The sequence below is a fragment of the Urocampus carinirostris genome, chromosome 17, assembly GCF_059441175.1.
Source record: "Urocampus carinirostris isolate Australia breed hairy pipefish chromosome 17, RoL_Ucar_1.0, whole genome shotgun sequence".
Taxonomy (NCBI): Eukaryota; Metazoa; Chordata; class Actinopteri; order Syngnathiformes; family Syngnathidae; genus Urocampus; species Urocampus carinirostris.
In genome coordinates this window covers 7,399,211-7,422,466 of record NC_142365.1, presented here as the reverse complement: position 1 = coordinate 7,422,466, position 23,256 = coordinate 7,399,211, and the positions used below count along the sequence as shown (strand labels likewise).

General features: G+C 40.6%; 2 protein-coding genes across 3 annotated transcripts; both read right to left on the bottom strand.

Moving 5' to 3' along the window:
* Positions 1–1,154: 1,154 nt before the first annotated feature.
* sumf2 (sulfatase modifying factor 2) lies at positions 1,155–10,045 on the bottom strand. 2 transcript variants are annotated; one of them, XM_088320479.1, is made up of 9 exons: positions 9,859–10,043; positions 9,650–9,779; positions 9,464–9,578; positions 5,485–5,529; positions 5,262–5,412; positions 5,124–5,179; positions 1,845–1,929; positions 1,635–1,788; positions 1,155–1,560 (listed from the first exon to the last, which is right to left on the bottom strand). In XM_088320479.1, the coding sequence occupies exons 1-9, from the start codon at positions 9,917–9,919 to the stop codon at positions 1,473–1,475; spliced, it is 885 nt and encodes a 294-aa protein (XP_088176605.1). In that variant the 5' UTR covers positions 9,920–10,043; the 3' UTR covers positions 1,155–1,472. The 2 variants fall into 2 exon arrangements, with proteins under 2 accessions (XP_088176605.1, XP_088176604.1); XM_088320478.1 differs by having other exon boundaries at positions 5,262–5,529; positions 9,859–10,045.
* A 3,233-nt stretch (positions 10,046–13,278) lies between these two features.
* Positions 13,279–22,362, bottom strand: cct6a (chaperonin containing TCP1, subunit 6A (zeta 1)). The gene is made up of 12 exons (XM_088321329.1): positions 22,116–22,362; positions 21,478–21,541; positions 19,662–19,970; positions 19,446–19,549; positions 19,108–19,378; positions 18,784–18,866; positions 17,945–18,041; positions 17,713–17,860; positions 17,508–17,641; positions 15,174–15,279; positions 13,578–13,650; positions 13,279–13,509 (listed from the first exon to the last, which is right to left on the bottom strand). Exons 1-12 carry the CDS (start codon positions 22,250–22,252, stop codon positions 13,437–13,439), a joined length of 1,599 nt encoding a protein of 532 aa, XP_088177455.1. The 5' UTR covers positions 22,253–22,362; the 3' UTR covers positions 13,279–13,436.
* Positions 22,363–23,256: the final 894 nt, after the last annotated feature.

The window sequence follows — 23,256 nt, the reverse complement described above, 5'->3', positions numbered from 1 at the left end:
GTAGAAGTGCGTACTGTATTGTGTTTTTCTTAACTTTGCATCCTGAAACGCCTTTGTAACTAGAGGGGACATTTTTCCATTCACGTACTTCGTAATCTTAACTCTCGTATGTAGAGACATTTGTAAGTAGAGGTACCACTGTACCCGTGTGTAATATTGAGCGCCTCCTAGTTGTAAAAAAAAAACAACAACTATTCACTAAAAACATTAAAATCAAAATGTATTTGTAAAGCAATCTTTCGACACCATAATGCAACTCAAAGTGCTGTATAAAAACATGAATATACAATAAGAAAATGACAACTCCCCACTTAACCTAATGCAACATAACAGTCACACACAAAAAATGGATAAAATATGCTAAATATAAAAATAGCTAAACTAAAAAAGCATGACACCATGCCCTCAAAACACCAACAGATGTACAAATAATAAAAGGAAAAATACATTTTTGTTATTTATAATTATTTGTTGCTACTACGAAACACCAAAACCTTGCAATAGAAGTAAAATGGTGCAGCTTGGTCATCTCAAGTTTCCTTAGTTTGCATTTTTCCTTGTGCTTTGTAGCACTCGTTTGTTTCGCTTCACAATGCCGTGCCATCTAGTGGCCAAATGTTACAGTGTCCCGTCCATTTATTGTTTTGTGATTTAATTTAGTCAATATCTCCAAATGTGTTGAGATTTCCCCACAGAAACCAGTGATTAGGTCATTGCGATTTTCTGGGAAATTTAATTTCTAATTGACATGATGTTTTAGTGGATGACTGAGCCTCTTTTGACCATAACTCCGATAATTACGCTGTAGTGATACAATTGTTAATAGCAAAATAAGGACATAGTAATAATAATAATAGTAATTATTTTAGAAATACACATTTCATTGGTATCCTGATAAGTTTATTTTGTTTTTAATATTGGACAACCACAAAGTAGAGTTCATAGGATGCCGGTACAAATTTAAGACTTTTATTGCGGACTATTGTTCGTTGTTAGGAGTATTACATTGTTGTCACTCTTGGCCAATCATGTTGCTGTTCTTTAAAATGCCACACCCTTTAAGGCGGATCTGCTTTTGTAACCTAAGATATGGAAATTAAAAAAAGGACTCAGTGGAGGGCCTTATAACAGCTGAAAGCTTCTCTCCCTCCTCTTTGCAAGTTTAAAATCCATTGATGTCTTCTCTCTTTGTTGTGAGTGTCTACTAAAGTTTAAACATATCATAATCCTTTGCAAAGTAGCTCTCAGAATCAAAGAGGTTGCTGAGCACTGCTTTAAACCTTTGACCTGAAACTGCTTTTAAACGCTTCCTGCTTCGGAGACGCTCGCGATCATCACATGGGACGGAAACTCGCTTTTGCGTGGCACTTCCCGCTTCTTCTTTCCTGAGTCAGCAACTTTCACCTCGGATCTTCTTCCCCTCCGATCGCCATTTTAGCTTCCCGTTTGTGCCATTGCGGTCTGGCTTGACTTCACAAGTCCACGTGTTCTCTCTGGTGCACGTCAGAAGCGCACCTGAAGCTCAGGTTATCCGAGGCCGAGTCCGGGGTGTTGCCCATCCTGCGGGGACAACGCACTCAAAATCACGGGTTCCCTCCGTCCAATTCGGTCACCGTGTCATCGGCTCCGCCCACCTGACAGCCACCTCCGCTCTGTGATTGGCCGAACCGTCGGCCGTGTCGACGAAGGAGCCGCCGCGGAGCGCGAACATCTGCTGTCGGGATCCGCCCGGCGGTGCGAAGGCGCTGGAGGTCCACTCCCACGTGTTCCCCAACATGTCCAGAAGTCCTGGAAAAACGCATCTCCGTCACCCCGGCATCATCGTCGCCTCGCTCGTTCCTTACCGAACTTGTTCTGAGGCGGGAAGGCCTGGACCGGAGCCAGGCCGTGATATCCGTCTTCTGCCGTGTCGCCGTCCGGAAAAGCGCCCTGTTGATGACGTCCCGTTTTAGGTCAACTCACTTCCTGTATGTGCTTGTTGATACCATTTTTTATCTATTTATTTATTTACAAACGATAGGAAACAAATAGAATAGAATAGAATATACCTTTATCGTCATTGTTACAAAATGAGTTAGCATATTGTGACAGCGAAATTGGGCATGACACTCCAGTTTCACACATTCACAGTGAGGTAAAGAAACCAAGAAGATAGCGAACAGAGAAGATAATTTTATAAAACAAGGAGGATAAGGTTATAGTTATACTTTACACAATATTTACACAAAGAAATGACAGCATGTAGGATGTTACATACAGTTGGTATTGTAAGGGTTTGTGCAATATGCATTTGGTGAAAAAATAGTCAACATAGTGCAAAAAAATAGTCAACATTGTGCAAGGTGAGCAGTAAACATAGTGCAGTCAACATTGTGCAAGAAACATAGACATGAGTACCATTTTACGTTCGTATGAGGTAGTGTGTTTGCAAGAGTTTTCAGTTTTTTGTGCGGTGTGTGTTTAGGGTGGTAATGGCTCTGGGGAAGAAACTGTCTCTGAGTCTGTTTGTTTTTGTTTTGTGTGACCTGTAGCGCTTGCCGGAAGGCAACAGGTCAAAGAGTTTAGAAAAGTTTTGAAAATGATTGTGTTTAACTGCGAATGCAGCTTTAAGACCTGAACCAACTCACCACGCCATACAACAAAGAGCAATTTTTTCCTTCGCCATCATACTCATTATAAAATGAACAAATGAATACAAAATAAAAGTTTTTAGCATAGCATGGCCAATAGGATTAGACTACCGCAGATCAAACTAACTAAGCTGGGAGTACTAAAACTGAAAGTATATCCTTGTCTCCCCTCTAGCAGCCAGAGAGCATTGGGGTTGCATTCATCTTATGACATATTTGAAAAATGAAAGCGTGCCAGGTAAAATTCACCATGCTGACACTATTTTACTTGTGTTGCTGCTCGTGTACTGTCTTTTTTGTAAATCTCATGTTTCAACATGGCCAAACGCGGCTTATAGTCAGGTGGTGTTTATGTACGTACAAAATATTTTTCCTTTAAAAATGATTGGGTGAAGCTTATAATCAGGTGCGGCTTATAAAAGGAAACTATTATGATGTGAAATGAATACACATTTCTCTATCCAAAAGTATTTAAGAAAATGCATGTAAGCATGGGTAATCATTTTAGTTTTCCAAATCAGTATTGTTGGACTTTTTTAACCCCTAGCAGGCGCTAAATAATACACAAAGTCCCTTTAACTTTTACTTTTTAGTATACTAATGTAAAAGGTTCACTTTGAAAATTGAGGATCAAAACTAAAGTAAAATAAGCACCGTGCTTATATTACCTTATATATATATATATATATATATATATATATATATACCTTTAAAATAAAATATACAATTATTTTAATTTAATATGATTATTCCAAAAAAAAACATGCATTTCAGGTGAATTGGCCGGTCCAAATTGTCCCTAGGTGTGAATGAGCGAATGAGTTGTCTGTCCCTGTGTGCCCTGTGATTGGCTGGCAACCAGTTCAGGGTGTCCCCTGCCCACTGCCCGGAGATGGCTGGGATGGGCTCCAGCCCCCCCGCGACCCTAATGAGGATAAGCGGTACGGCTAATGAGATGAGATGAGATGATTATACGTAACTAAACACTATTTTTAAAGTATTCGTATTAACTTATAATTTCTGATATTTAAATTAAATCTATATTTATTATTTCAATTTAAAATTGCCTTTTTTTTAAATAAGTCTAAAGTTGAGCTTAAAATTTTAAAATTCAGTACAGTAAAATATATTTTACACAGTTAAAAAAACAGGATACTCCACAATAGTTGCAACAGGGTACAATAAGAAAAAATATATATTTTAAATTTAGTAAAACAGGTGAATATACAATAAAGTAATATACAATAAGGGTACAATATAATATTTTTAAAAATATAGTCAAATAGATAAACACAATACTATAAACTAATACTGCGAATAATAGAGGCATAGTAAGAAAACTGAAAAATGATTTATTTTATAATAGTTTTCTTGAATAATTAGATATATACTGACTTTTATGCAGTGCGTTTACAGCTCCACATTAAGTAAAGTTAAGAAAGTCATTTTAAAATCTACAATAGATTCAAATGAGAACGTATCTTATACTTTTTTTGTCAAATAAGAACAAAGTACCGTAAATTCCGGACTATAAGCCGCTACTTTTTCCCTAACTTTCAACCCTGCGGCTTATTCAGTGATGCGGCCAATTTATGTAATTTTCTAACGGCCGCTAGCGGCGCTCGAGTGTTGCTACCATTAACTGCCCTGTCAAAGCTATATTATTATTATTAAAGCTTTGAAAACTCTCTCGGTGTACCGTCTTTCTTTGTAAACATGTGTAACCCACGTATAATATGTATTTGCAATTGTATATTTTTGTAATGTATTTATTTGAGACACTTTTTCTGATATGTTTTGCACGGGTGAACGAAAAATGAGGGACGGAACAAACACGGGGTGCCGAGTTTAAGTGGGGACCGCTAAAGGTGAGGGACAGACAAGGAAAGAAGAGGGGGTAAAAAGTTGGTTAAGAAAAAAGGAGTTCCGTGAGTAAATGTGTTCATCTGATATATTTTTCCCACCCTTACCTTGTGAAATATACACGTTTTTCCTTGGATTGCTTTCAACGGGACCTGGACTCTGCAGGTCTGCATCAAAACTTAAGTACCGGTATCATTTTCCATTCATTTTGCCAACTGTGATTTTTGGACTGTGGACTTTAATGAAGGACATTTAGTTTCAATCGCGGGACTTGAAGTCGGGTTTGGGTTAATTTTGTGTTTGTGTTACATGTTTAAATGTGGGCGCATGCGGCTTATATACAGGTGCGGCTTGTGTATGTACAAAATCGGTTTTCCTCTTAAAATGTGGTGGGTGCGGCTTATAATCAGGTGCGCTCTAAAGTCCGGAATTTACGGTACCTCAAATTAGCAACATATTATTCTAAAGTAGAAAAAGTATTTGATTAAGTCATTTTTCCTTTATTGTTATATTTTTTCAGTAATTGGTAACACTTATTCCTGAAATTAGCCCAATATTTTACCTTGTACAACCCAATTAAAAATCTCCGAATCCATCACACCTCGATGACGTCACCAAGTCTTAGCTCACCTGCCACAGGTTGCTTCGATTCGCCTGGAAGCGCTCCCCCCATGGATACGTTGCCCCTGTTGAGAAAAAGCGGAACAGCGGAGGAGTTGTGGGTTCAATTCCCAAAGCAGAGAACCTTTTACAAGAGTTATTATTTACCGGCGAGTCCGCCTCTGGCTGCCCATTCCCACTGGTCTTCCGTGGGCAACTCCTTCCTTTTCCACTTGCAGTAAGCCTCAGCGTCATTCCAGCTGACTTGGACCACCGGGAAGTCCAGACGAGCACCGATACCAGAACCGGAACCTGAAGGCTGAGGTGGGCGGGGCGTGTGAACAGAAACACCGAACTGAAAAGGAAAAAAAAATAGGGAGGGACGGATTACCTGCCGCCAGAAGGCCCGTTGGACAGGAAGCCACCACGGCGCCGACTGTCGGAAAAACCCAAAAGTGAATACATTTTATTTTGAGATACCAGTTCAGCATCCAAGTATTAAAAACCCCATTCCGTGTTTGTAAAATAGTGTGACGTAGCCAAGTGCTGCGCGGATTGTTAAGGCGGAATGTCGAAATTCAGATGAGTTTATACAAGCCGGATGACGAATTGTCTTTCCTTGGTTTGGGTGAATCTTAATTGGATTTTTAGTGTTGGTGGGATTGTTAACAATAATTACAATAATAATAATAATAATAATGCATTTTGTCTGAAGTAATGTCTGCCCGGACGCCCGAAGCGTGCATCTTTTCTGTCAGGCGTACAACTTACAAAACGTCTCTGCCCGGGTGGACGACAACTTTTTCGAGGAAAGAAAAAAACCCGGAGGTTTTTCAAATGAAACGTTTGCTTTATTCTGATTTCAAAATCTTCGTTCAGTTTGGAAATTTCAGAATTTCAGTTTTTTAGGCAATTTGCATACTTGGCAGCCAATCAGAAGCCTGCATCGAATAACTTCCTTCTTTCGGACTTTCCTGAGCGTTATAAGGTCCAGTATTTGCATATCGTTTTGCAAAGTAGACGTACAGAAAACACAAGAAACATGGAGAAGTGGTTAGGAATCAAGCCAAAACCTCAGCCCCAGAAGAAAGATTCAAAAGAAGCTAACAAAACTGATGACGCTACAAAATGTAAACGTACATTAAACACATCGTGCAAAGAGGAGTTCATGTGGTGATTATCAATCCTTAATACTTTGCAACAATGTTTTTTTTTTTCGATTAATTGTCTTATTGTGTTTCAAGTTGTGAAAAATGGGGCAGGCAACTTTCTGGCTGGGCAGGCAACTTTTCAGAGTTGTCTACCCTGGTGTCCGCTAACTTTTTGTCATGAGTTTCAGACACTGATAATACTAATGCTAATAATTGTTTCAATGTTGTTATAAATATTACTATAAAAGATCCTCTAGCTAGCACCAGTAGTAGCAAATTTACAGTCTATAGTGGGCATTGAATTCTGAGCATTTCCTCGACATTTATCCTACTTACACCTACTAAAGCATTCAGTCAGTTATTTTAATGGCTTGCTTTATTCATAGGAATGTATTCTTTCATCTCAATATTTTTCCAGCAATGGTCTTCCGATGCGTCAACATTATCTTATCTTACAACCTTGAAGATTCATCCGTGTGCAGCTTTTGTACATGGAGTCCTTGTAATGTGCGTTCCTAGAAGCGAATGTTTAGAGTTTCATGTTGTATTTTGCACATTCACACCCCTCTCTCCTAAAAACTGTGGTCGGCCATTTGTCGATGCCTTTTGGGGGGAACGCACTCCTTGCTCCGGAGTACAGGTGTCAACAGGCGGCCCGCGGGCCAGATCAGGCCCGCTAAGAGATTGAATCCGGCCCGCGAGACAACACTCAGAGAAGCGCAAGAGAAAAACAAACTGCAGGTTGAAATATGTCAACTTGATGTTGCCAAAGCCAGGTGCCTCTCACAAAGACACTGTACTTGTATTTATTTCTCTCTCTCTCTCTCACCCATTTTCTCCCACTCTTACCCATTTTCTCCCACTCTCTGTCTCTTTCACTCTGTGTCTCTTTTTCTCTTCCTTTGTTCCTCTTTGTCTCTTTCTCTCTGTGTCTTTTTAACTTATTTTGCTCTAACTTCCCTTTTTCCTTTTCTCTCTTTTCTCTATCTCTCTTCCTACCCATCACGCATTCTTTTCTCTTTTCTCTCCTTCTGTCTTTCTATTTCTCTTTGGATTTCTTTCTTCCTCTCCCTTTTTCCCCCCTCTCTCACGACTTCTCTTTTTATCTCTTTTGTTTCTCAGGCTCTCTCCCTCTCTCTCTCTTTCTTTATTCCCCCCTCTTTCTCTTATTTCTTTATCTCTAGTCCGGCCCCCGATAGAATGTTTGTTCTATCGTGTGGCCCCCGAGTTAAAATGAGTTTGACACCCCTGCTCCAGAGTGTACAGACCATTACGACCATTTGACTTACGATAAACGGTAGATATGAAAAAAAAATTCGAGATAGCGAAAATTATTCAGACATTGCTGTAAGTTAGATTTTGTATTGTGTGCACCTTTATCCGAGTACATGACAGTACTGTAGTGCTTCTTTCCGCCACTACCGGCGTGTGGCGCTGTGAGAGGTCACCCAGCATCCACACCGAAGAAGAAATCTACTTAATCTTCCTAGTTCGTGTGTAAACATTCTATATTGTATCTCCAGCGAGCTAAGAACTTTGACATTTTCTAATGTTTAATATCTCGAGCATCCTTTCAATATGGTTGGTGTAAAGTGTAAAGAAGAGGCGAGCCGTTTCTTTTGAAATGAAAGTGTAATAAGAAAGCTTGATGCGGTTGAGAAAATTGTTGGATTGCTTTTTTTTCCATCCACTCTACCACGGAGGAGGACCTTTTGAATCCCATCTTCCAAAAGTAAGTTAAACTTAAATGTATTTATATCTATAGACCATATTGTTTTATGAAATGTTTATGTTTTAGTACAAAATAATACGGGTTACTTATACAAACCTTAAACATACAAAATATAACACTGAAGCAACTTTAAAAAAAAAATTCAACTTACTAACGATCGTCCGTCTCGTTTGTAAGTAGGGGCAGCATCTCTACTCTGTTTTAATTTTATGATTGTATAATTGATTTGACTATTTTTCAAAATCATTTACCCAGGAAAAGGACTATTTCATAACAATGGAATGTATTTATGAGACTTTTCTTGTGGTAAACTGATGCAGGCCAACCTCACCCACATTCTAGCTCTGGTGCCACCTAAAAATGTAGTTTGAGACCCTCTCTCTTTCTTCCTTTTTCTCTCATTCTCTGTCTCTCTTTCTTTTACTCTCTCTGTCTCTTTATCCCTTTATTTGTTCCTCTTTCTCTTTTGCTCTCTTCCTTTTTCCTTTTCTCTATATTTTTACTAAGGCGGCAGTAGCTCAGGAGGTAGAGCGCTCGTCTTGGGATCAAGGGATCCCAGTTCGAATCCCGGCACGTCCGTGTTACATGTCGAAGTGTCCTTGGGTATGACACTGAACCCCTAATACCCCTAATAAGCAGGTTAGCGCCTTACATGGCTGCAAGGCCGCTATTGGGAAATGTGAAGCACATTGTAAAGCGCTTTGGGAAGTCATTGACTTGAAAAGCACTATATAAATGCAGATCATTTCATTTCTTTCTCTCTCTCCCTCTCTTGCCTTCCCCTTATCTCTTTCCCTCTTCTCTCCTTCTCTCATAGATCAGGGGATGGTGTCATAATAGTCTGTGGTTTGCAATAATCTGTGGTCTGTGCAGACCTTGGGACTGTCCCTTCTCAAGGTCTCTTCATTGTCCTCATGTTGAGGTTTTTGAGTTTTTCCTTGCCTTCATGTAGGTTTCAGATCAGGGGACGGTGTCATTATAGTCTGTGGTCTGTGCAGCCATTTGAAACTCTTTGTGATTAAGGGCGTCACAAATAAAGATGACTTGACTTGACAGTGTGTATTATTTAGGAATTTCTAGTGGTAAAAATATCATTCTTTAAAAAATAATAAGCATGTGTAGCCCTTTGAGTTTCCTTGTGATAAAGGGCTATACAAATAAACATGACTTGACTTTTGTGACTTTGTAATAAATGTACTCAACTGAACTGCTTCTCTCTAGCTGTATTTTCTGCGTCCGAATAATCGGTCTAGTCCCGGAAATTGATCACGCGGCGAGACATGGATTGTCTTACTCCAACAGCATCCACACATACAACTGTTGGCCATGCTGTTTTTGTACATTGCGACTCTTAAAAACGCAACTCAACGTACGAATCTTCTCTCGCTTCATTCTAACTCGTACTGCTACTCCCGCGGTTGTGGGTCAACAATGCGCGCGCATCCTGTCATGACGAAGGCTGGAAAGGAGTGTATTTTGCCAACTACCTTGATGGTGTGTGTCACTTTACTCTTGACGTCATCAGACACAAAATCCTGGAAGACGAAACTCCAGCCAAACTTCTCCGCTTCTGTTTTGTACTTTTGGTCCCTCACGAACTCTCTGAAACGGGATCATTCGCTATGACGTCACGTTGAAAACTTGAATGGGTGATAATGTACAGAGGGTCGAACCTGAAAGCGGAATTAGTGACGGGTGTCTTGTCCATGAAAAAGGGAGAAAGTTTAATTTCTGTTTTATCTCCAGAACTACTCATCTTTGGCATCTTCCCTCCGGGGATGGACACCATGGCGTCATCTTGGGCTGGTAATGTCGGAACAAATACAGTTTTATTGATAAATCGTCTTAGCGTAATTTACGAGAGGTTTCGTTTCGTTCTCACCTGCCACTGCTGTATTAATGACGGACTTTAAACATAAAAACAAAAGACAAATAGAATGCATTTTGACACGTGAAAGGCGAATAAAAATTCATTGAAATGAGTAGAAGGCAGCAACTTTTTTTATCAAGCTTGTGTTGCCATTATGAGTGCATCCGTCGGAGCTCGATGAGAAACACAACAAAGCGAAGGTTCCGCTTGCTCAAAAGCAGGACAAATACAATACCAATAAAAATACTCTTTTCCCCCACAGATTATGTCAAAAGTTACATTTCAAATGTATGAGTCAATTAGAAACATGTTTGGGTAGGTGCTTTATAAAATTCACGTTAACGCTTTTCACGTAATGGTGGGCAACGAATTAAGGGTTTCGACAAGAGAACATTTGTTTGCACTGCTTACTGTTGACAGGCTTAAAGGGACCGCGTGTAATGTTTAGTGCCCTCTAGTGGTACACTTTTATTCAATTTAAGAACATTGATTTGATCACTAGGCTAACATAGAAGTGTTCATTTTTATAAATGTAACAGCGATGTACTTGTCCCACCAAAGATCCACATTCACGCTGGACTGGATGATGAGGTTTTTATTACATTTACTGCAGATGAAATGAGTCACAACATAAGCTTTTCTGCTGGCTTTGATCTCTTTGATCTCGTTAGCAGCTCTCTCTGTAGACTGCCCAAAGCATATCAAAGAGCTTTCTTTTCATTTTACATAAAATACATTTTAGAATATCACAATACATTTTTACATCTTTACATTTTAACAAGATACTTTTAACAAGAGATCATATAGTGGATATTTAACGTTTACAATGAATTCAACATATTTTTCTTTAGTCTGAATTTCAACCAACATCATCCTTTTTAATATATATGAGAAAATAGAAATAAGAACAATAATGAGTATAAAAACGGATACAATTTACCTGCAGATGAAATGAGTCACAACATTAGCTTTTCTGCTGGCTTTGATCTCTACAAGGGGAATTAACATTTTAGTAAAACAGAAACAAAACGAAAATAAATCCAAACAGCTTGACAACATCAATCACATTACTGTGCATGCTGATAGATTTGTCAGCTGTGGTTATAATGTTTAAAATTAACTTCTTTTGTGGAGCACCAAAAGATGTGTCTTACCGTTAGCAGCTCTCTCTGTAGACTGCCAACAAACCCTGCCTCCCGGTCACATGTCAGAAGACAAAACCAAACCCCACCCCATACCAGCAGGTGGCACTGTTGGACTCATCATTGCAGGACACTTACCAAAAACTGTACACATATTTCAGCAGGAATTTCAATAAAACAAAAGTTATTATTACACACGTTACATAAAGATAAAAATAAAACATAGGTCGAGAGATGCGTATTATTTTGATACAGTGATATCCCAACCTAGAAGTCACCACCATGCTTGTCTGGCATCTTGCTGCATTGCTGAGCTCATGACACTGGTTTTCATCCGCATTAGGACAATGCAGTGGCATTAGTGGTCCAATATTAAAACTACTCTCCGGTCTCCCGAAGTGCAAAATCAAGAGCCTTCAGCTGGTACAAGATGCTGCAGCGAGGCTTTTAACTAAGACAAGAAAGTTTGATCACATAACCCCGATTTTAGCTAACCTGCATTGGCTCCCTGGTAGCTTAAGATGTGATCTTAAGGTTCTGTTGGTAATATACAAAATCATGCATGGACTACCTCCCTCATACCTTTCAGATTTAATTTCCCCCTATGTCCCGGTCCGGAGCCTTCGCTCTGAAAGTACTGGTCTACTCGTGATGCCAAGAGCCAAGAAGAAATCTGAAAGTTCGAGAGCATACACCATTCGGGCCCCGGTGCTGTGGAATGGTTTTCCCCGTGAGATTTGATCTGCAACCTCAGTGGAAATGTTTAAATCTAACCTTAAAACACACTTCTATTCTATAGCATATGAATAACCTATATTTCATGTTGACAATATCTGTGGAGTATTTTCCCTCATGTAGGTTTTAGATCAGGTGATGTGTCATAATAGTCCGTGGTTTGCAATCATCTGTGGTCTGTGCAGCCCTTTGAGACTCCTAGTGATTAAGGGCTATACAAGTAAACATGACTTGACTACTCAGATTCAGATTTTCTTTTGTGACAAACCGGTATTAAAATCTGAAAACGCCTTTTTAGCAATTAGGATTGTTGTCATCTGCACTCTGCAACCTTGCCTAAACTGACCTACTTTTCACGTTGTATGACAACTGGTGGCACGTTAATAGAGCTCAAATTACCTTTAATCAAAAGTCATTAGTGCAGTGGTTAGCACATTCGCCTGAAACGTGAAAGGTCCTCAGTCCTAGGCCGGGTGGAAATATATGAGCCTGGAGAGGGATGTGCACCACAGGAAATGGTGCTCCTACGACCCTGTAGTTAAGGTTACAACCGTTACATAGCCATCTTTCAAACACTGTATTCCAACATTTCTAAAATAAAAAAACTTGAAAGTTCACTCAGTAAATTCTTACTGCAGTCAACATTTAAAAACCTGAAATGCTTTACTGTCCCAATCCAAATTAAAACATTAGGATCAGGGTTCTAAAAGTATTTAATTGGAGGGCGCCGGAGTAAGGTTGGGCCAAATCGGGTTTTCCACTGGAAAACCTCATAAACATTCCATCCATGCATCAATCATCTGCACCGCTTATCTTCAGTAGGGTTGCGGGGGTGCTGGAGCCCATCCCAACCATCCTCAGGCAGTGGGCAGGGGACACCCTGAACTGGTTGCCAGCGAGTTGCAGGGCACACAGGGACAGACAACTCACTCGCTCATTCACACCTAGGGACAATTTGGACCGGCCAATTAACCTGACATGCATGCTTTTGAAATGTGGGAGGAAACCCATGCAAGCACGGTGAGAACATGCAAACTCCACACAGGTTCGTTCTCATGACCTCAGAACTGTGACGCGCAGGCGCTAACCACTGTGGCGCTCGATAAACATTACACTTTTCTCAAGTATATCTTTTTTTAAAAATACAATTAGACCCAAAAACTTGTATGTATGTATGTGTGTATATATATATATATATATATATATATATATATAAATAACTTAAATTTAACATGAAAATCACCCAATCACTAATACATGATTAATTTGGTGATGACTCTTGACTAATCCCATTACTTCCCCATGCCTTTTATTAATCTGCCTCCTTCTGGACGTACTTCCCGCTTACCGAGGTAAAATAAGAGCCTCGCATGTTGTAACATGAGCATCTTTTTCGTTTAACTTTCATTTCTGTTTTTAGTAATGTTAAAAATATATAACAAAAGGGAGTGTGAGGTAATTCACCACAAAACGTCACTGTATTGTGTAGGGCAAATAGATGCGGTTCTAGACCCCTGTTCTCAATCAAATTCGACAAAAAAAGTCAACAATCAACTAACTGATCAAGAGCAAGTTTAATGGGCACACAGAGAAGCCGTCATCAGTGCTTTTATACAAGGAAACAAAATGGGATAAATAAACCAATCCAAAGTTCATCGCTGAATGAAAAAAAAAATGTTGTGAACTCCGGAGTGCTTGCCTAACTCGCCCGATTTAACCTTTAAGGGAAGACATTCCTGCACGCATGATCTCGTCCACGAGCAGGATGTTGCTGGCGATCACCGTGCTGCACACAAAAGGAACAGTATTAGTAAGTTACAAGGACCGTGTTGGTGTCGAGTTTTTTATAGTCACCAAGAATGGAGAAGTTGCTTCTTGACACTGTAGTTGTCCCAAACACCCACATCGCCTGCTACCATTGGCTCACCTGAAACACAAATTTGCTTGTTATTCAGAATAAGAATTGTCTGTCATTGCTAAAAAGTGTTAGTACACCTTTTTCATGGCCAAGTTTAAGCAATAACAATTTTCCAATTACTCCAGTTCTCTGCATCTTGGCCTCTTCCCTGTGTCGTGCCGTGCAATGACGCTTCGCATGACAACACCATGCAAACTATTGCCAGCTGCTGTCAATCAAGAGGTAAGAAGAAATGCAATGGCAAAGCCACCAAAGCAGGCGTGTTGGCATCATTTTTAAGCAGACTTGATTTATTCTGTTAGTGCAATGCGTGGTCTATCACAGCAGACTGCTGGGACACATGACATAATTCGTAGGCACTTACAAACACTTAACACATTATTCAAGCGCTTTCCAAACCTTGAAAACACAACATTAATGTTCAAGCATTTTCAAGGATTTTATACCTTCTTTGTACGAACCTTGTTGCTAACATAATGAACATTGATTACGAGAAAAAATTTGGAACTCCAAGAAAAACTAAGACTATATCTTCCCTGGTCATATCCCTCAAGAGGGGTGACCGACAGCAAGACAAACACATACAAAAACAAAGAAAATAAAGGGAAATATTAGCACAAAAAAAAAACCCACACAAACATTTTTGGACCACGGCCAACTCAAATGCCCAAACAAGTAAAGCGTCTCGGCACCCAAGTAGGTCAAGCTTCCGTCCCTCCAGATGAAACGGGACAGAAAGCGGCCATGTCAGGGTGACAACACACTCTTCTGTTCAACAGCAGGGCCCGACAGCTTTCACTGGTTTACCCCTGCCACATCATACAGGTACCCTGCCCATCCCTTAGAAAACGTCCAAACATCCCACTATCCTTTCACAACACCTCTCTACTCATTCCTATCAGCAACAAGAGCTGTACTTTTTTACTAGATTTAGACCTCTTTCCTTCAGTGCACTCATAACACTATCCATCCACGCCAATTGGGGTCTTCCTCTTGGTCTCCTTCCATTTACTTCTGCTTTGTAGATCCTCTTCAACAGTCGCTCCTCATCCATCCTCTCCATGTGTCCCAACCAACAGAGTACTCTCTTATCCACACGCTTGCTCAGTTCCACTACCACTCCAGTTCTATCTCTCACAATTTCATTTCTCAATCTATCCAATCTTCTCAGTCCTAACATACTCCTCAAACACTTCATCTCAAAAACATTTAATTTCCTATAGTATAATAAAACAGTGAAGTGTCATTTGGGGCTACAAATTTAAAAAAAAAAAAAATTCAAGGAATTCGTTATACTCCTTTTACAGATGGAAGTCATAGGAGAAATTGTAAGTGAAGACCATTTCAGAGAATACTTTTGGCTTTACAGCGGGTATTATAAGCCCACTGACTCGTGATGGAGAGAGTGGACAGATGCTCCTCCCACCACCAAAACTACCCGGTTTCACATTAGCAAATTCCAGTCCAACATGTTCCGCGTGCGCGGCAACTTTTTAAACAGCATTTTTGGTGTTTTTGCGGTTTCTTATCACCTGTGCTCAGGTCCACGCCCACCAGCTGACCTCCGGACTGCTTGAATTCCGTCTGGAGCTTCAAAAGAGTCTCCTGAGGGTCGTACCCAGAGTTCTGGGCCAGAACCTGTAAGTGGATGAACAGCTTGGTTAAAAATAAAATACTGATCTCATTCCAACAGGAAGTAAAATAATAGACAAAAAAAACAAGGAATTTTCTACTTCAAACAGGTTTTGCATCAGTTACATAATAATATTATGTACTTATTTCACATGAGACGTAATGTGGCTAAAAAAAAATATGTTGCGCAACCCCAAAAAAAGACAAACCTGTTCAATTTTGGTAAAAACGTTCTTGTCGCTCCAACTACCTTAAAAGCCGACTGAACAAAATTTAAAAGAACTAAATGTAAATGTTCAGCATTTATATAGCACTTTTCAAGTCAATAAAGACCTCCCAAAGCGCTTTACAATGTACTTCACACTTTCCCTTTAAAAAACACTAACCGATAGCAGCGTCAGCCATGCAAGGCAACTACCTGCTCAATGTAGAACTCGGAGGCTGGCTTAAAAATAACAACGTTTGTGAGGATTTACAATTGTTTTTCATTATCAATAGTGCAATGAAAAGAAGTGAAATAACATTAGGCAGCAACAAAATCCCCCAAATGGCAACACGTCAAAGGAGTGAAGTCTTTTATACCGTTGATGGCTAGGCTACGGTAATGTCCTCTAGACCGGGTAGAGGAGTTACTGATCTTTTGGGCTGAGTTGATTACTATATACATGTTTTTCCTGTCCGCTGCTGTACTCCCAGCATGATGCCCTATGCTCCCCACTGTGGTCTTCTAGTACACCTGCAACTTCAACTTTGTCAAAGCCGCACTAGTTTTTAAACTGCAAGGTTCAACAGCCATTAAAATGAACATATTTACGTCCCTTTACTACATTTTCTAACAAGTAGTATTGGCAGCAAGGACTAACTATCGGGTACATTTTTCCTCATCGGGCCGAAAACTGGGACAATATATCAGGCTGTTATCAAGTCCGATAGCTGTCATCCTGATAATCATTGTGTGCCCCTCAGTGTTCTCGTTTGCCCGCGTCCCTGCATCCTAGACGCATGAGTTTTAGTGGGGACGCATAGTGTCAAATCAACGTGCGTCCCCGGGACACAACTTTTTGGACACAAAATTGTCATTATTTCCCGATTACTTTTTTTTTTATTAACAAAGATTTACTGCACTCCAAACTTTTCGTCAGGCAGATCCGCCATTGTTTTGGTCTCGCAAACGAGATCTCGTTGTTTCGAGATTAAGTCATTGTAGTGGCAGTTATCGAGTGAAAGAGAAGTATGCCTCCGGAAAAACAGTTGGTATGAGGTGCAAATCAACAAAAAATTGGTAATTTCTTCAGTGTCAGTAATAAGTCGAAACATAATACAGAAAGTGGTAACAAAGGCAATAATTCCGGCACGAAAAAACGGCGGAGAAATTCTTCAGAAGATCGCGCAGGCATGGGAGAACGTGTGTTGAAGCGAACTATTTGACGAAAGAAAATAAACAAAAGAATACTCCTATCAAGAAAAGGACTTTTCTGCCAAAATGGACTAAATTATATTCCTGGTTACGCTATGAGGAGCATGATAATGGAGGATGTATGTTCTGTGATGCGTGCACCCAGCAACACAACAACACCAGCTTATTAAGGTGCATCTTACCAAACAATTGGACCTTGAGAAGGCATTACAACTGTGGTGGGACAGCAAACCACAAAGAATATATGAAATGAAAAATCTGAAGTGATTAAAACTGCATGAATATATAGACTAATATTTTAGCAATATTATTTTGTATAATGTACAATATTTTTGAGAACTGAAAATCTGAAGTGAGAACTGCTTTGTATAACCAATTAAGTGTGACGATTAAAATTGAATAAAAATAGATTTAAAATTTCAACCTCGATAACACTAAATTTTGGGGGACCCATAGATCTCTGTCGGGGCCCATAGATTTCTGGGCATGCGAGTCCCCGGGACCCATCACTTTTCAGAGGTAAAATGAACACTGTCCCCTCCATAGCTAGTGTAATCATGTATAGTAACTTTATGGGTTATCATTTTGTCATGTGCGCAAGTGAGGGGTGAGCTTAAATATCAAGTCGCATGGCTCAGCATGTGTACATGTACAGGCTTTGGAATTACACCCTCGCAACGATCCATCTCGCAAAAACATTCATAAAACAGTTGCATCATATTGAAAGCCGCAATGTTTAAAATTTGGAAAATAAAGACGCGACTTGTTTTCTGGAATTTACGGTACACGAGTGACAAGACGAGCGTTCGGTGCCGACCTTGGGAATAACGAGGAGCGCGTCGGCGAAGGCCTGCACGCCAAGCTGCGCCCGTCCCTTCACGTTTGCCTTGTGTTTGATCAGCGCGTCCGCCAAGGCCACTTCCAGTGCACCCCCGCCCGCCACGATGCAACCTGGTGGCCAATGAGAAATGTCCTTTAAGTCCACACTTCAAGTGGCTTTAAAAGTATGCCGGCGTACCCACCGTCCTCAATGGCGTTCTTGACGGCACGGAGGCCGTCCCGGACGGCGTCTTTGATTTGCGTGATGGTGTGTTTGTTGGGCCCTTTGACCAAAAGTGTGACGGAGCGCGGGTTGCTGCACTTTTCCACAAACGTGAATTTCTCTTCTCCCTTAATCGTTAAAAAATAGGCATGAGCGCCGGCACGCCTTGACGACATTGTGTTATCGTGTGTTTTGAAATTGTGATGACTCACCAGTGTGTGTTCGTACACCAGCCCGGCACGGCCCAAACATTCCGGCGTCAGGTCGTCCACGGAGTTCATGGCGATGCCCCCGCACGCCAACGTCAGCCTACCAAGCCACAAAACAAATTAAACAAATAGTAAGGACATTGTTTGTGCACCTTTTGATGGCCAATTCAAGCACTTTCAATAACTTCCAAAGAGAATTTCCAATTCCTTAAGTATCATTCAAGTGTGGTGTGGATGAATCCGTACCCATGTTTGACGTCACTAAGATTAGATCCCTATCGTATTTAGTTTAGATCCCCATCTTATTTAGAATCACGATTTGCAAGATAAGTCGCCCTCTTGTGGCCGTTTGAAGAAATTACATGTCTGACATACTGAGTTTTTTTTTCTCAAGCATGGGGGGATTGGAGGAAATCCCCATGACATTCATTTTCTTTTACAGAAAACTCCGTATTTGGGTTATTTTTGTCTTTCATTTTCTGGGAGAGGGTAAATTTTATGTATTTTAAGTACTAGTAATTAATATCTGTATGGAACATTAGGTTCAACAGAACTGCCCGAAGATGGCTGGGATGGGCTCCAGCCCCCCCGCAACCCTAATGAGGATAAGCGGTACGGCTAATGAGATGAGAAGTTTGAGGTTGATTTTTTTTTTACATTTCAGAGTATGACATTTTCCTCTTACTGAACATTCGTATCAGTCGTGGATATCTGCCACCTTAATTTCTATCCATCCGTTTTGGGAATAAATCAATACCGAATGTTTTTCCCTATTTTTAGTCCACAAATAAACAAAATTCAGATTTCTGCAGAAACGTAGAAGTGAGGGTGTGTTGAACTACCTCTCCATGTTCCTCCTCTTAGCTCTGCGCAGGGCGACGATGCCCTCTTTGGCGAGGGCGTCCAGAGAGTGCGGGTCGATTCCCTAAAGGCAGAACCGCAATATGTCAACACATGGGACAGGATAGGAGGGGGGTTTGGAATATTGTTGCTGTGGTGAAGTGTTGAATACACACTGGGGGTGACGGAGCCCACGCATGCAGAGGAATACGTAACGCTTTTTTATTGAACAGTCATATAACCAGGAAGCGCCATTTAACTGACACGACCCGGGTGTTCGCCGTGCCAGCTTCATAAAAAAAAAACAGAATTTTTATTTCTTTTACCTTCTGATTGATGACAACGAAGCCCTTATCCCCGTCGGGGCAAACGCGCTTCTTGAGCTCGACGATCTTGCGCACGCGCTCGACGATGAACTTCCTCTCGGCCGCCACAAACTTTTCGCGCTCTTCGGCGCTCTTGTAGAAGAAGCCAGAGTTGACTTCCGTCTTCTCGTACTCCAGAGACACGTTGCATGTCAGAACGTAGGCGTCCTCCACCCGCTTCTTCATGTCGGGGTGCCTGGCCCCGTGGTCCAGCACCAGACCTCGGATCAGCCTGTCGACACGCAGGCTTGAGAAACTGATAACTGCAATGGACCGCAATCTGGTCGGCGACCACTCACTGTGTGTCGCAGTCGGTCTTGTGTTTCATCTCCATTATCTCCACCATGTACAAGTCGATGGGCTCATTGGGTTTGGAGATGGTTAGGATGGCATCCACCACCGCCTGCAGCACATTCATCGCAACATCTCAATCAAAAGTGGAAAAACTTCCAATGCAAGAAAATGAGAAGCATGCTTTTGTCTAGGTGGCGTTAACAAATAAGTGGGAGCGCTACCTCAGTGAGAAGGTCAGCGAGCTCGGCATGGACTTTGGTTCTAAGGGATGTCCGGGCAACCTCAATGAGGGTCTCCCTGTCCATCTGCCGCGTCACTTTCACCTCCTCCAGCACTGCTAACGCTTTTTCCTTAGCTGCGTCGAAGCCCTCGGCCACAATTCTTGGGTGAAGGCCCTCGGACACATAAAGGTCAGCTTGTTTTAGCAGCTCGCCAATGATGAGGACGTTGGAGGTCGTCCCATCTCCTGTAATGTCATCCTGGGCTGTGGCAACTTTGGCGATGAGCGACGCTGTTGGGTGCTGAATTTGCTGAGAAAAACAAAATGACATTACAGTTAGGTGATTCAAACTGAAGAAAATAACCATATTTTACAGACTATAAGGGGCACTCACAGAAACACCTCTCTATCTAGGTGCACTAGACTAAAGGGTGCATGAAATTAAAACTAATTTAAGAGCTAAGGTTGAAAAAAAAGAAAAACATGTATTCAAGAAAAAAATTAAAAGTTCGCCACACAAATGATTTCATTCATTTATCAATAGTTATATAAGAAAATTCTGAAATGTTTGTTTTTAATGTGTTACAATGAAGAATGTGGTTTTATTTGGACTGGATAAAGACTCAATAGGATGCGCGGTTTGGGTTACTCTTATTGTACACTCTTAATAGTCACTTTAAGAGCCTATAGTTATTTTGTTGAGGGTTTGAGCACAGTTACATCATTGGTGCTATATGCCAATCATATTGCTGTTCTTTATTTGGAAACCTATGCCTTTGGAGGACCTTGACAACAGGTTTGATTTTTGATGGTTTAGTTCCCCTTGAAAGCTCAAAATAGCTTTCTATCCCTTTGTAAGGTCTAATCATCTTTAACTGTTCCAGTTAGCATGTGTAAAAGCATTTCACTGTAATTATGGATTTCAGAATTCATTTACCAGTATAAAAAAGAAAAGATTACAAGGGACACTATTACATTTCTGGCAAAGTTTTAGATGCACTTTAGAGTACAGAAAATGCGGTGCTTAATTTAATTTTGATCAGGTTTCTTTTTTCAAAATAAGACCACTATCAATGTAACATTCATCCATCCATTTTCTGCACCACTTAACCCCAATCACACCTAGGGACAATTTGGAACAGCCAATAAATACATGATTTTGGAATGTGGGAGGAAACCGCAGTGCCGAGGAAACCCACGCAAGCAAAGGGAGAACATGCAAACTCCGCACAGGAGGATTTGATCCCATGACCTCAGAAATTTGCCGCCGACGCACTAACCACCTAGTCGCCATACCGCTTATTTTTAAAATAATTTTATATTAATTCATGCTGCGGCATAAGCTCAGGAGGTAAAGTGCTCATCTTTGGATCAAGAGCTCGCAGGTGCGATTACCGGCTCCTCTGTGTTGCATGTCGAAGTGTCCTTGGACAAAACACTGAATCCCTAATGCCCCCGATAGCAGGTGGGTGCCTTGCATGGCTGATGCTGCTATCGGTTAGTGTATAAAGGGGAATAGTGTGAAGCACATTGAAAAGTGCTTTGGGAGGTCTTCATTGACTTGAAAAGCGCTATGCAGACCATTTACATTTACATTATTTTAGACCTCACAATTATACAAAATGTAATTGATGAAATTTCCTTGCCCTCATGTTGATTCCAGATCAGGGGGTGTTGTAATAATAAGTCTGTGCAATAACCTGTGCAGCCCTTTGAGACTATTTGTGACTAAGGGCTGTACAAATAAAAATGACTTGACATTGTGAAAACTTCCAACATTTTAACCACACTAAAGGGGAAAAAAAGTGATCGATTACCATTTCATGTAAGAGAACGTTTCCATCCTTAGTCAGCTTGATGTCACCTGCTCCAGAAACCAACCTACAACGAAGACACACAACAAAGCTTTTGTTAGCGTGACATTTCAACTGACACTAAACATAAAATTGTGCCATTCTATTTTAAAAAGCAGTAATAATATGCATTCATACTACATTTTAAATTAAGCTCGATTCACCGCAAAATAACGATTTCATTTTTACAATTTCTGACTAGTTACACATTGATAGGCATGCTTTTAAGCAAAATGTACACTTTAAATGTGAGGACAAATCACATCTTTGTATTAGCCAATAAAAAAAAGTTAAAAATGTATAATTTGGGATCAAAGAGAATTGTTATACTTATGCTAACTTTAACATGCTAAGTAGCATCGTGACGGGGCAGGCAACGTGCACCGGGTTAGCATTTATTAGCATTAGCTACACGACGCATGAAAAGAAAAAAAACTTCCTGAGCTTTAGTGAAATAGTAACAAACTTCAAATAATTTTCTGCTTTAATTTTTAAGTGACCGAAAAACTTTGAAAGCAATTTAGCGGTGTGCCTAGCTAGCCGTCCATTTAGCTTAGCATAGCATTTAGCAAGCTCGTGGCTTTTCTTTGGGCGGTACCGACATTTTCATGGTGCCTTTCGGTCCCAGGTTGCTTTTCAGAACGTCCTGGAGCCCTCGGGCCGCACTGATGTTGATCGCCAGGGCGGCCTGGGTGCGGGCCACCTCCGCCTTAGGGTTGAGAGCTTTCACGGCGGACATGGTGAACGAATGAGGATTAGCAAACGCGGCCGTGAGATGGACACACCAGCCGGAAGGAAGGGGAAGAAAGAGCACAGAGACTTCCAGAAGGCCCACACGTGCTTTGCTGGCTTGGTGCGTTTATGGAACACGGTGAAAATCGGACATTTGGGGTGTCGAAACGCTCGGCGCCTGCATTTCGTCACATTTTCTTGTTAGCAACTTAATTTTCTGTCTTATGTATCAAATATCTAAAATTATTAACCTTAGAATAAAAAATTGTGGCCGCTCCTATATTTCAACTGTCAATCCGTTTGGAGGTTGCGGAGGGTAGAAACCTATGGCAATGCTGTGATAATGAGTCCCGAACCCCCGGTTCCTCAGATAAAAATATTAAAACAGCACAATAACATACAGTATAGTAAGCACAGTTTAGGTGAAACACATATGGATACAATTAAATATATTACAACCTTACATGAGGAGTAAATAATGAGATTGCATTTACATTTAGTGTGATGCCACTTGGACTGGTTGATTAGTGTAGCGGGTGGATGAAGGCTTGCAAGGATCGTCATGCCCTCAAAGTCCATTGCTATGATCACATCCTTATTTTTAATAATCAACCAGATTGTTATTTGATTACGGCCATGCAACTTAGCGATGTTAGTTAATAGTTTCCTCTCTTTGTATTTCTTGATAACTGCAAGCTTTGTTTTCAGGGTTGGGTAGGGTTACTTTAACTTGATTACTTTCAATTACTTTTGGATTAGTCCGATACCAAATATGCTAATAAAAGACAAAAGAAACTAAATATGAATAAAATTACTAAATTTTGTGCAGGCTTGGGGAGTAACGGAACACATGGAACGGCAAAAATGATGTTGGCAAGCCGTTTGGATTCATTTTCATTTTGTTTCTGTCGCATTTTATGTTAGTTTTGCCGGAGATCAAAGCCAGGAGAGAAAGCTTAGCACGTGTTGTGAGTCATAATTTTATTCATATTTAGTTTCTTGTCTTTTATT